Below are 14,398 nucleotides of genomic sequence, written 5' to 3' on the forward strand. Positions count from 1 at the left end.
AGGAAAAGGCAGATAAACAAACAAGTTTAACTATTGTTTCGGTGTCTGAAAAATGTCAGGAAGCATGACAGCTACGTACAGTGTTGTCGTTGTCAGAAATGACTGCGTGCGCCGAGCGGTTGGTCAGATCGAATCCTCCGAAGCTACAAGCTCTCTGTGAACAAAAAGGACATTCGTGAGCAGAGATGCAGAGACGCATGTGAACTTGGGTTTCTTTGCTGAATACAGTCAGTTTGCCACCACTGGACGAACTGCACCTTGAGCAGCTGCTGAAGCTGCCAGTTCAGTCCACCAGCAAAGCTACAACTCAAGTTTTTGTGGAGGATTCGTGATTACATGTTAGTGTGTGTAGGATGGACGTCTGCGATAATAAGATTCAGAGCGTGTACAGGAAGAGAGAGAGAGGGAGGGAGATATTATGTAGGATCATTGTGTCTGAGGATGGGCGTTTTCAGGTGAGCCGGATTGTGGGTGTTTGAGTGATGCTGTCACAGTTCTTATCAATCTCAAGCTGGATTCTCATAAGCTAAAGGAACTGAGACTTTACCCCGTGATGGCTGAGCGGGTTGAGGATCCGGTGACGGAGCTCTCCGTCGGTCACCGAGCGAGCGATTTTGAGTTCCTCGTCGTTGCACGCCTCCGTTTCAGAAAAGGAAGAGCCGCTGCCTTCGCCAGCCTCCCTCACCTCCCCTGCTACAGTCGTCTCCTGATGAATGGGGCTGCCGTTAGACTTGCTGAAGACCTGGAACATCTTCTGGCTGCTGCAGGTGTCCAGGCTGCTGGAGGAGGGGGAGGTGGTCAGGCTGTCAGAGTCCCTGTCGCAGGTGAGCTGCTCCTGCAGGGCTGAAGCCAGGGAGTCCACGGGGCAAAGAGGCTTCTTCTGCACACCTGAGTACAGAGACGTGCTGGCATCTCCACAGGGAAGAACATCCATGTTTAGGCTCTCTGGAGGGCAAACAGAGCAGAAGGAAGGAAATGAAGCTGTTTATTACTTCTATATGGACTTTTTTTCAAGGTGAAAATTATGTTGGAGCTTTCAGGTATTGTTGATTTCATACAAAGCTACGGGACCAACTAAAACATTTTTTTTTCTTAATTTGTCTTGCAGTGTCCCATAGCATACAAGCTGTTTCAGAGGCTATTCCAGCCTGCAGAGGATAATCTACAGGCCCACCACTGATTACTTTCATAATGGCAAACTGTAAAATGTAAACATGTTGGGGATAAAAGCACGTTGTAATAAAGTTGGAGTGCTATTCTTCAAAACATATTCACATAGACTACACAACTAGTGGAAACACCTGGTAAATACTGTTATTGCAGTAAATATACTTAGTCAAACAGTAATTATATCCAGCACAATTACTGATATTTTGTCCAGACTCTGCGTCACATTCAGCACCGCGTTGTCACCTGTTCACCATTTCCTCTGTAAACACCGTCTGGTTTTTACATCTTGGCTGCGTGCAGAGCAACATACTGAATAAAAACCACAGCATCTCTTTCACTTTGTCCAGTAACATCACATGTCTGGGCAATGAAAACATAAACAATTTAGGAGCTGGGCATCAGAATATTTTCACATCTCATGGTGAACTGAGGATTGATTAAACTAGAGCAAATTGTGGAAAGACGAGCCAAGACGGTTTTGGTCTTGGTTTTATTTTGTTTGTGTTTCGATTGAATGAAGTGTGTTTGACGATGGTTTAACAAGGCATTTAAGCTCGTCTCAAGAGGCAGGACAGGCCAGGGCTAGCTGGTTAGCATGCTAACTCTAGTGGAAGTCGCTGCAACACTTCCTTCAGTTCCTTCACATTCTTTTGAAGATGTTGGTTCATTTTTGCAATGTTTAAAACTAAAATTATGGCCATGTCTTACAAATTGAAGATTGAAAAAAACGAAAAAATCAAATACTATGATAGCTGCTACATCTACATGGGCCTTATGAATCTAACAGGTTTTAGTACCCTCTGTCTCGGGCCTCTTAGACTCCTCGATCTTGATCAGCTTCTTCTTCACCTTCCGGGTTGAGTTGACCAGTTTATGAAGTCTCCTGAAGGTCACAGATTCCTCTTGTTCAGCGTCTGACAGGTCACACGGCTGATCGGAGAAACCGAAGAGAATTTTACTTCGAAAAAACATTTATCTTAGCACAGGAGCTTCACAGTTATGCTGAGATAACGCTATGAGCCTGCCGACAGTGGACTGTTTCTACTTGTAAAGAAAGAAGAAGCTGTTATGAGCTACTGGTACTTTTGCTCTCTGAATACGCCGATAAAGTCTGAGAGCTGAAATGACAACATTAACAAACCACACTGAAGTTTATATATACTTCAACAATTTAACTTGTATAAAACATAAAAGTGCATGTAAGCTGTGCTCAGATGCCGCAGCAAGGACCCACTGATGGTGTTCTTGAAACTACTCATAGCTTAATATAAATATGTGGCAGGAAACCACAGCGAAGAGAAGAGGCTTTTTAAATGTGGGAAAACAAAAAAAGGCCAGCTGCTTGGAAATCACCTAAAGCATGATCTGAAATGACGGGTAGTTTAAAGTCAGTGGTACATCTGAGGACTCGGGTCAGGTTTCATCTGCTGACCAACACATGAGCAGTGTGTGCACCCCACAGTGCACAACAGACAAAAATGAAAGTTGATTAGCAGCTTTAAATACGCAGTAAAATGAGTCTAGATAGTCTATAAGAGAGGCTACGGACATGCAGTCATCACACACACACACAGAAAGATGAGGTGAGAGACACACACACACACACACACACACACCAGAGAGAAACAGTCAGGCCATCCAGATGAATCTGAAAAATGTGCCCTGAACCTGAGCCCCCTAATCACCCCACCCAAGCATAAAAGAGCTGTGGCCTGCATAACAGTGCCCTGCGCTGAATCCACCCGCTCACTACAGCACAATAGGGGGTTAGCGCTTTGACAGCAATGAATAGAAGTCCGCCCAGTGCCCTGCAGTTGGGAGAAGGCTCTGAGCTACAGGGCTTTAGAGGGCCCCCGGTTCATCGGTGGGACAGGGGCCGAGGGAAAGAGAGAGGCGCTGTCAACAACTCAGCAGCCTTGGCACTGATAGGTCAGAGGCTCTCATGCACAACACACAACATGAAGTTGTTATTCAGCATTAAAAAGCAACCAAGATGCCCTCAGACGGGGCGCTTACAGACTTACGTTGCAGTTGATCAACTCATTCGGGGTGGGACTGGAGGGCTCGGTCCACTCAGCAGGATCGGACCTGCACATCTGTCTGTTTTGTATCTCAAACTCCTTCAGCTGCAACAAAAGATGACCCTGTTAGTACATGATGCCGAGTACACGAATCTGGCAGCAGGCCTGTTATTTATTTTGAATTCATTAGAACTGCATGCTTTTCTTTGTGCAGATGAAGCCACGTTCAGAGCATTCAGAATTGCCCACAGATTTTTCTACACATCAAAAATGATCTTTTTGCCAAGTATTCAGAATTGCATGTTTTTTGGAGAAATCACCTCCTACCCTGACTAAAGAATGTAGCTTTGAAAGAACACAACTTAGAGAAGTATATTTAGTGTGCAAGCGTCAGTTTCAGCTTGACCTGTTTGATTAAATGGCTGCAGTTTTATACCTCAGGGGACAAACTGCTTTACAACTGGCTTCTCATTCAAACATGGCAGACTCCCAAAGTTAAGCAAAAGGATAAAAACACTGCGGCTGTAAAGTGGAGATCTTTGGGATGCACGACGTCATACCCGTGCCAGGGCTTCCTCTATCGAGATCATGTTCTCCTTCACCATCATCATCAGCTGGATACGCTCTTCGTCGCTCATGGTGATTTCACTGGCCACAAAACCAACATCATCGCCTGTCAAGTAACGCAAAGTAAAAAAAAAAAAAAGTCAGCTGACTAAACACAACTGACACATTTTATTTTATTAAGAAATACCCTAATATCAGACACTGATGTTCATGAGAAATCCTTGTGTACATTCATCATTTCCTGTGTGTTGTTTTGTGCGAGTGTCTCAACATACCTTTTGAAATCTGACGCACAGCTCCTTTCTGTGACTTTCGGAAACTCTGCCAAAACGACTTGCTCTTTCGCTTTCCATCAAATTTTCCTTTACAGTACAATGATTCAGTTTAATTTAGTGCAGGGGGGGGAGCATCATGGCAAAATTAAACAAGAAAATATCCATATTATAGGCAAACACTGAATAACTCAAATAAACAAACAACAAATGAACTGAATAAACAAAAACAATCAGGTCTTGTCCTATATTATAATATTCTCAAAATACAAATATAAAAGGTAATTTTAAGTATTTTAAAAGATTCACTCCACACTGTAATTGCTACTATCAAACATGAAATATTCTGGATTTGAAACACCTTCAACCACTAATACACAGAAAAACATTTTTAAAGCGGATTTCCCATAGGTCAAGTTTAGTGTAAAAAAGGCCACGAAAGTTGACAGTTAGACATCAGGTACATGATGCATGTAGATAAGGTTCATATAAAATCTCAGCTTACCTCCTGATCCATCATCAGAGTTAGATTTGTGCACGGGAAACCTGAAAGTAAGACCAGAATAATGACTTCGCATGACAAGCTCAAAAGAGGAATCGGAGCCCTGAGCAGAACAGTACCTGCTGTCCAAACTTATCTTCTTCATTTTCCCTGCAATCCCACCATCTCCCTTAACATGTCTTTCTATGCGCTCGGCTTGCGTCAGATTAAAAAAATAAAAAAAAGAGTCACATAAGTGCTCTGTCCCTCATGACAGCAGCGGCACAGTGAAGGGAAATCAAAGCAGTCAAAACAGATGAAAAAGGCTGGCTGCTCTTGGCTGATGAACAGAGGTCAGTGCTCTACGGCCATCGCGGGAACAATAGACTCTTTTTCATGTCCAGTCAGGGTTTTGCAGCAGCAGCGCTAACACGGCCTCTGCATTCCCTGCACACTTTCACCCTCCCTCTCCCGCCCTCCCTCCCTCCCTCCCCCTCTCTGTCTCTCTCTCTTCATGTCTCTGGACTGTTTGTTGTGTATAACCGTCTCTCTCTCTCTCAGTCTATCAGTTGACACTTGCTGTTGGTGTTGGGTCAGCGAATGAGTTTGCAAACAGATCAGGCTTGTGATTCTTGTTTTGTAAATGAGATATCAGTGGTCATATTGTCTACTGCTGTGACCTGTGATGAAACTGAATTTATTTATTTTTTTTTATCAAGTTTGGCTAAATAATCGAATGAAAGAAAGTAATTTATCTGATTTTCTGTTCCCACTGAAAAGAAGTTGTTTGCCAGGTGGTCTTAAGCAGCCATAGCCTCACCTGGTTTTCAGTAAAGAAGTATCTCTAAAAGATACATTTTGTGGATAATCAAATTTTCAACATTACCAAAAATATTGTCTGCGTGAGTGTAAGAAAATCTCTATCCCCATCGCTTTAATTTTCTTCAGAGGATTGTGAAACAGGCAAAAGAACAATCAATTTTTAGGCCAAACCACCCAGCACTGTTTTCAAGTTAAACATCATTGAGGGAAAAAAAAAGCAGGAGATTATATACAAGTCAAATATTTTGGCATGACAATGAGTAACCTCAAACGGATTATATTTGTGAAGCTGTTAACCACAGTAACAATCTCAAAAGGCAGCACACCAAAAGAGAACTTTTCCATACAAAACTCTTAAAAGTTAGAGGAAAAACCACAGAGGAAATTGCGTGCCACTGTGGACAAACAAGTGATCAAAAGAAAAATATACATATCAGGAAGAAAAGACTAATTAAAAAATACTGATTAAAACGTGCACAAAAACCTAAGCATAAATGTAGCGGTGTCAGTCAGACTTCCAGAGCTATTAAGTGTTTGTCCCACTAGGGGGCAGTGTAAGTTTCCAATGAAAACTGGAAGATTTGTCTGCTGTTTTCCTGTCCTGGTTTAGAGTAATAGATAAAACCGTAATATCGCTCAGTTTTCATGGTTATGACTCTTTAACAAGCTTAATCTAAACATTACGTTGCTTTATCATTAGTCATCACCCAATTCAACTCATCAAATTCATCTTTCCAATGACAAAATATGAGTAATCTTTGAGATCCTGCAAAGGAAACAATGGAGGGAAGGAAGGAAGTTCAGAGGTGACAAGAAACACTTCATAAACGTGACTGGAGGGCACCAGGAAGCTGAGAAAAAGCATGAGAGGCACTGAGAGATAATCCAGGAAGAGGAGTCACACTTCAGCCACCAAGAGTATAACTGTTAAATGATAACGTGGCTGACTACACATCATCTGAACCTAATAAGAGTTCCAGCCATCTATGACGATCTGTGATGGTCCCTGTTCTTACTGCACTGACGCTGAGTCTCTCTGATGTACTGAATATACATCAAAATATTGAAAATGTGCATTTTTAACTTCTTTTTTAAACAATATGAATCATTTTTTACCTTCTCTCAGTCTCTGGAGTGGACGTGGTGCTGCTGAGTCCAAGGGATTCCTTAAGGAGATTAAAAAAAACAAGAAAGAAAGAAAGTGTGAATTCAAAATACAAACAGTGGCAAAGCTTCACTTTATGAGCTGTTTGGATGTGGCAGACAAACCATCTCAGACAGAGTCAACTGCAATCAGAGGAATTTGAAGTATTTGTTTATTTGTAATTTGTTGCACTTTTAAAATACCAGTCTTGTAATTTGTGTGGCAACAAAACCCGCACATGCCACCAGTCACATTTCAGGATCTGTTCCCCCACACTGGAGGACAGTGTCAAGGCCAGCTCTCTGTATCATAGTCAGTCGTGTCTTATTTTTTAGTCTTCTGCTTTGGTTTTGTTCTGGATAATCATGACGAGGCAGCTCTGTGGCCTCTTATCAGCCTGTCTGCTGACGCAAACAGGAGGAAGTTCTCCTGAGGTCTGACACACTCAGAGCTGGACACTCACCTGGATCTGAGAGCGGAGCTGCAGTGATGTGGCCGCTGAGTCAACCTTTCCCTGAAACACACAGGGCAGGGGAAGTGGAGGAGTCAATTATAACGTCATCATAACACAAGAATAGATATAATATTGAGCTGAATTGGCCAGCCAGCGTTGTGGAATAACACAGGTTAACAGGTATGTGTCACTGGTCAAGACTGAACTCTCCCATTGCTAGACGAGAAAAAAATGGTTAGTGTGACTTAGCATAGAGACTGGAAACAGCTAACCTCACTAAACATACGAGCTAAAACATGCTCTGTTGTGACTTTTAGAGGTGCTGGTAGGTGGATTTTGTCACCTTTTCACAGACCTAAACATCTCTTTGCTCCTGCTTTCAGTCTTTATGCTAAGCTTGTGTCAAACCTTCTAGTCTTACTCTCAGTAAGGAAACAAACGCGTGTATTTCCCAAAATGTCCAACTTCCTTTCAAAGTGATTGTGTGAGATAAGCAAGATGGCAGCATAGAAAAACTCAATAATTTCATTCTGCGATATTCAATTGGATTTGATGAACCAAAGAAAAAAGACTGATAAGACTGTTTACCATCTCTGCATCTTGCACTACTTTGCGTTTCCGTAGCTCCTCCATCCTTTCACACACGTCGCTGAGGGAGGTGCCGTAATACCGAGAATACTCCTGAGCCAGGTCATCAAGGTTGCCCACCGAGCCATCCTGAAAGAGATAAAGAGACATTCAAACACTCAAACAGATATGGCCACAGACCAGAGGAGGAAATCGACACCCCACAGAGGTTGAGCAAGATGCCAAACAGCGGGCAAGCACTGTAAACACTGACCACTAAAATGATTACGGCCATTGTTTCAAGGTTTAGTACGGTCACCAGCAAAACAAACAGCCAGGAAGCACTGAGATAAAGCACCAGGAATGTAAAAGCATCAGACGTCCAGCTGTGATACTGCCTCTGTCTTCACCAGCCTGTCGTCTTCCTGCCCAGTGACCCCGTCCATCACCTTGGCTCTTCTCAGACCTGAACCCCCCTCCTCCCTCCAAGCCAGAGGAAACACCATGTGACGCAGCTAACACTCTTACAGTCATCAGCATTTGACTCAAGAGGCCAGGGTTCAATCTACCATAAATCAAAAGGCAGAGTCACTCAGTCAGATGAGCTTTTGTCCAAGCACAGAGCAGGATCCTCCTACATGTAACCCCTTTTAGCTTCCTATAATTGTACTACCTGAAATTGTGTGCCTTTTGCCATATGGGAAGAAGGAACGAATAAGAAATAAATCATGTCAAGGAATTTGCTGAGTTTTATGACCTTGTGACCTTAAGAACCAGAATCAACTTGAGGCCGATTTCCCTCTCAGTGTCTAAAGAGGAACTTTAAAGCAGATAATTCAAACTTCCATCCAGTGACTTTGCTGATCAAACTGTGTTAACTGTTTAAATAAAGTTAGTGTTAAGGTTGTTAACTCATAACGTGTGTTCAAAACATTTTTTGTTTTCGAATACGGTTATACCAGCATTAGTAGATTTTTAGGCCACTTGGGGGCAGCAGAAACATAACACTGACATATAAAAACAAACAGCTGCATATTTCCACATCAAGCAGACAAGGAGCAACGTTCATCTGGAAGTCTTGTTATTGTCCACCTGACAGACAACCACAAACAGTCATTCCTCTTTCATCTCTGTTTTGGTCTCCACCAAAATATCCTGCCTTTTCATATGGAAACGACAACATGAGAGCAGTGAGACTCGACCTCGGCTCCCTCTGTAGAGCTGATGGAAACTGCAGAGTTTGGTGAGATTTGGCTGTGCATCTGTCACCACGAGGGACTTTCTCATACAAGCAGTGAGGACATTTGTGGTTAACACTAAAATATCAGTGACTTATTTGAAATTAACCTGTATTTTAGAGGGCTTCTTTTTAATGACCTAAAACTCGTGGTCGTGCGCGTGTCAGGCAAAGTCAAGATGATGGTGGAATATTTATTTAACCATTGAGGATATTAAAGTATAACCATAAAGAGGAATAAACAACCTAAGCATAAACAATTTAAAACATCTAAACAACTACGCGCTAGGTGTGCTAGTGCTGAATTAAAAGATTGACTGAATGAATAAACACTACGGTCATACAGTTATGAGAGACTGTGTGTGTCATTCAAGCGCTAAACAATTAACTACACAATACAACAGAAAGAAAGCAATGAACAGATTATATTGTGGGTAAAACAACATGTAAGACAGCTCCCCATCACGACTAGACATGAGTTAAGGCTGGACACATGAATAAAAGCTGTGTGTGCTCATCAGTTTTAGCCACCCAGCATGTCCATAAACTGCTTCACACATTATTATTATTATTATTATGCTTCACTCATGCTGTACCCTGCAGGTATGCAAATGTGCCCGCTGAAAACAGTCCCCTGCAGTGAAAAGTAATACTGTGGCCCCACTTGTCTTGTGGCACGATACACTGTGACTGGCTCAACTGTCCAGAAAAGAGAGCCATTCATTTCGTAAATGACATGCCCCAGGGTCGAAAATGGCCTGAAAATCTGGCTGCTTTTCATACAGTGAAGAATCGAAACCGAGGCCGACCGAGAAGCTCAGCACTGTGCCTGGCTGCAGCTTCGCTTCTTCAGCCTCAGACTGCCACTGATCCACATAAACAGCCCATTGTGACACAGGCACATGATTTTGCATCGTCTGAGTGCTCATTAGACACACTGCATGTATGCATCCTCGTAGCAAGATGAATGTAAACACAGCTTAAGCACGCAGCAAACAATCTGAGCTGAAGCTTAAACATTACGTGCTCCGTTCTCGTGCCAAAAATTCTAACAAAATGGGAGTTTTGGGAAAATATTTTTGTGTGCTTTATATTTCCCTCTGTCTCCAAATTAATGGTCTCGAAGCCAAAATTGCAGCATGAGACATCAACCGCAGAGGCTTGAAAAGGAGAGTGTGGTGTCACATTTCTCAGGCACTGAGCATCTCATAGGCAGACAAAAGATCCACGTGCCCCCAGGGCCCAAAGTATCTAATGAGTGTTTTTACAGTTTCTCTCTCTTGTCTCACCCTTTCAGGCAACCAGACCTGGGTCACAAAATATCAGCAAATAATTTGTATCACTTTACCTCACATTGAGCCAGAGATGTTAAAGGATGGTCCTGTTTCCAAAATCAATACCAAGAGTATCAGAGGCGTCACATAAGAACATGAGGCGTGATTTTCTACGACTTCTCTGATAACAAACGTTCTCGCTGTAAATTTAAGTTAACTCGACATAAACTATATTCCACAGAATACCACATCTGAGTGATGTATCCCACCTTAAATCTCATCAAACACACGCTAGAGCCATGCTGTTCATCTTGTCAATAAATACAGCAACTCAACTTTAATCAGCTGTCACCTAAAACTTTTAGTTCAGCAGCATAAGCCATCTCACAAACCTCACTGACTATGAAAGTCTATTGTCTCTTAAACAGAGTATTGAGATTAGTTTCAAAAGATCAGGAGAACAAGCACTGACTTGTTTAGGCATTTTCTACTAAATGACAGTCTTCATTCACCAAACAAACAGCAAACAACCTCACAGTGGAAAGATGCATACAGCAAGGCTATATGAATTGAAGTTTTCCCCCAGTTAATCTACAGGAAACTACTAGCTCTAAACCATAGGACCGCATTCCAGTGCAAACATAAAAATATACTCACCGCAAACAGGCATCTGGCTGCCAACAGTAGCTACCCAGCACCCGGTCCACCAAGCTGCTGGAAGTGAACTACACCGTTTTGAAACTTAACTGAGTTCAGTGAGCGGAGGACAATACATCCTGAAGTAAAGGGGAGGGGTGTCCGGCAAGCATAAATCACAGGGAGTGTGGAGGGGGGGTTGCAACCACATGTGACGCTGGTGCTGCTGGGTGGGGCGCTCTCTACTCTCTCCAGCTGCAGCCCAAAGTCACTGGCTGACTCACATGTTCAAATAAACCACCACCTCTTAGTGTGTGTGAGAGAGTGTGTGTCTGCAGTGGAGTTAGAGGGATGTGTCAGGCTTTAATATTGGTGAGAATATGTCTCCCTCTGCTGATAGGGAGGTTCCTCTCTGACCACAGTATTATAGAAGTCTGTCATGTTATGTCTTTGTCTTTTTATTCCTTTTAATGAAGTGGTGGTTTCAGGGTTCACTTTTGAAGCTCTTGTAAACAACCAAAAGTAATGTTTTCATTTCTCACGGAACTGCACTGTGTGCACCCTTGAGGCCTAACAAAAATGTTAAATAAATATCCTTCCTCATACAATTTTTTTTATACTTTTAACATTCCTGTTTGTTAGCTTGCAGTCTTCTTCGTCTTCACAACCACTGCAGCTCTGGTTCTTCATGCCTCACCGCCATAAATGTGCATCTTGCTGCCCTTCGTGTCAAACAAAACGGAGAGCAACATGTCAAAACAATTGTTTTCATCTTTCATAAAAGTAACATCAGCATAAAAATAGAATAAAATATTATAAACAAGTAGGTCTGTTGTAAATAGTCCAACCAAACACGTCGGAGCGCTTATCAGGCTTAAGGTTCCTTTAGGTTTTTTTGGACACTAGCAGTCTAAACACCAGTAGGTGGTAGCAAATAGTAACTGATGAGCCATGAAGTGCTGAGGGTAAAGGCAGTGAGCTGAAAGTCCAAGTAAGGTAGACACACTGATGTGTAAACTAAGTATTTCCTCTCAACTTAAAGTGTAGTGATGTCAAAGAACACTTTGTGCACTAAAAACTACTAAGTCTTACAGTCAAATTGCAACCAAGTCTTGCAGCAGAGGTGTAAGCAGGTCCAGAAGAGGCAGCAATGTGGTTTACCTCCTCTCCTCACTGCTGTAGTGTGTTTACATATCAACAAAGGCATCTTTATATATCTTTAAGGCATTAAAGTATCAGAGCGGTGACCTCATTTGATTGCAGTATTAGTCAGTGATTAAACATGGAGAAATAACCCTCAGCATCTTTGTCTAATCGTGACCCTGCTGCCTCTAATCTCCATCTTTAGCAATTGACCACTGACTCCAGAGCTGTGAGCAGCAGCAGCAGCAGGAGGTAACAATACCAGCGTTAGACCTTCTGCAGGAGGCTGCAGATTATCCTGAGCTGCAGATGGATGGCGGAGATGGTGGAAATGGTGGAAGGCTACGTTATGCACACGCTGCCAGAAAGGGCAGTTTTCCGCCCGGCTACACAGCGGCGGACTGCTCGTCACTTCGGAGCACAGGGGGAGTTGGAGATAGACGTCATTTCTCTACACCAGCCAGCTCTGTTCCCATCACCGTCAAGGCCTCTGATCTTGTCTGTACAGACCCTGGAGCGCCTGAGCGCTCATCTGAGCTTTGATCCCAGCGGAGATCACCCCATGCTCAGGAGGGTGGGAGGCACAATTCATGTGTCTGCGGGAAGACTAGCATATGTGTTCAGGTCCGACCCACGGCCTTGGTATCGCACAGCATGGAAAATTTGTAATCTGTAAAGAATCTGAATCCAAGTCCAGTTCTGAGACAAAAACCTGTCCTGGCACCAATCCTTGCTGAGTGGTGGATGGGTTGTGAAGGTCATTTTCTCAAGCCATGAAATTATTTAATTGATTTTTTTTTTTTTTAACATTTTGATGACCAAAAATGGAATCAAAAGGTTTTCCTATGCTCTGATACCACGTTTAAAATCGAGACATACTCACTGCGGGTTGAGCGAGAGGAACAATGAAGCAGCCATTTTCTAGCTTGACAATAACATTTCTGATATTCTCTAACGGATTCTGAAATGTTTTCTTGAGCTGTAGGGGTACAGAAATGTCTAAAACAAGCGTGCTGTAATCAAGATGAGCTTCATGTGACAGCACTGATACGTAATACATGCATGAAGTGTGTGTGTGAAAGAGAATGTCTGTTGTTCCAGAGCACCAAAGGGCCCAGTCCAGATCGACAGCCCTGGGGGGGGGGAGAAAAAGAGGATCAGTGGAAGAGCTCAAGCATTCATGTCTGTGTGGTAAGTGGATTTTGACAAGTCCCAAACGAGCGTCTGATGAGAGGTGTTGCACTGTGACACGCATGCTGTCAGTCACGGATACACACTGCATACAGAGGACCCCGTCTTGTTTGAACTGCATTAGCGAGGTCTGCAATACACAGCTCTGCTCCTGCTTTTCATCCTGTCACTGAGCAAATATCTCTCACTGCTGACGGAGACAAAAGACCAGTTTCACAACTGACAGATTTCTCATGTTCTCAGTCTGAATGGTCAGTAGACAGGACAGAAATGGCAAAACACAGATGTTTCACAATGAAAGGCAGCAGTGACTCTGGACCGAGACTGATGTGCCCTGATTTTGGTAAGAGACAAAAAAAAAAAAAATTGTGAGTTTCCAAATGAAAGCAAATTAAATACCGCCATTGTTGTCCACTGGCACGCATCAATAAATAGAGATTCATAACACTAAGGGATGCCAACCAGGGGTTCAGATTAAAAAAGGATGTGAGAGAAACTCCAAAGGAGATTAAAAGGGAAGACAGGAGGCACAGGACAAACCTTTTGCCTCCGGCTCAAAATCTTACAAATCTGGTCAGGATTTTAAACACTGGTTTGAAACACATAGTCCAGATTTAGACAGCCTCTTTCTCCATAAAGCCTCAGCTATAAAATGCAGCACAAATGGAAATACAGACTATTACCATCCATTACTGAAAAAGCACCCTGTGAATTTCTCGGGTTCCCTGCTTGTTTTGAAGCAGTTTCTGGATTGTCCCGGTTCTTTGGGGCATGTTTAATTCAGCAGTGCAGAGATCAAACAGAGAATCACCCTCTTTAAATTTCTGTTAAAATTACATGTATGGAAATTCATCCCCTCTGGATGGCAGCATGGTGGTTTTTTTTTTTGTTTTTAGGGGGGGCAGCCTGCAGATTGCTCCCCTTCCTTGGTCCATGTTTAATTCAGTGGTGCTGGAAACAAATAGGGAGACCTCTCTTTACAATTCAGCACAATTCACACCTAGGAAGACCATGTGTAGTTCTCAGTTGTAAAAGGCTCCGGATAGTTGAGGGTTTGTAGTGGGGCAGCCTGTGGATTGTTCGTATTCCCTGGACCATGTGTAATTCAGAGGTGCTGAAATCACTTCGGGGTGCCCTTCACCCCGAGCTCGGGTAATTACCCTCGTGCGACTGTGCCGTGATCCTCTGAGACACGACTGCCAACTCGCACCGTCTCCGGCTGCGTATCAGTACGGCAGCTCGGCCCTCTCAGGACCACAACATCCACTGATCCTCCTGTGAGACACAACGCGGAGGTCAGGGGCAGCTGTCAATCATGAAATGTAAGATCATGGGGCCCCACAATGAGGTCATTCTACATGGTGTGAACAACAAGTGAACCGGTCCAATCAGGAAAGAAAATACCCTCGGGACATTTCT

The 14,398-nt window shown here is 43.1% G+C and overlaps 1 protein-coding gene across 4 annotated transcripts in view; it reads right to left on the reverse strand.

Moving 5' to 3' along the window:
- sash1b (SAM and SH3 domain containing 1b) overlaps positions 1 to 14,398 on the reverse strand; it is a 44,615-nt gene that overhangs the window by 4,920 nt on the left and 25,297 nt on the right. For 3 of the 4 annotated variants that reach the window (XM_046412777.1, XM_046412778.1, XM_046412776.1), the window contains exons 3-12: positions 7,520 to 7,648; positions 6,941 to 6,991; positions 6,450 to 6,499; positions 4,536 to 4,576; positions 4,034 to 4,120; positions 3,752 to 3,864; positions 3,195 to 3,296; positions 1,968 to 2,100; positions 548 to 945; positions 80 to 154 (exon numbers count right to left, since the gene is read on the reverse strand). In XM_046412777.1, the coding sequence (XP_046268733.1) occupies positions 80 to 154; positions 548 to 945; positions 1,968 to 2,100; positions 3,195 to 3,296; positions 3,752 to 3,864; positions 4,034 to 4,120; positions 4,536 to 4,576; positions 6,450 to 6,499; positions 6,941 to 6,991; positions 7,520 to 7,648 (1,179 nt within the window). Of the gene's footprint in view, positions 1 to 79; positions 155 to 547; positions 946 to 1,967; positions 2,101 to 3,194; positions 3,297 to 3,751; positions 3,865 to 4,033; positions 4,121 to 4,535; positions 4,577 to 6,449; positions 6,500 to 6,940; positions 6,992 to 7,519; positions 7,649 to 10,666; positions 10,933 to 14,398 lie in introns of those variants that run through there. The other variant, XM_046412779.1, reaches the window with a different exon arrangement.

Source organism: Scatophagus argus, chromosome 15 (genome assembly GCF_020382885.2).
Source record: "Scatophagus argus isolate fScaArg1 chromosome 15, fScaArg1.pri, whole genome shotgun sequence".
NCBI classification, from domain to species: Eukaryota; Metazoa; Chordata; class Actinopteri; family Scatophagidae; genus Scatophagus; species Scatophagus argus.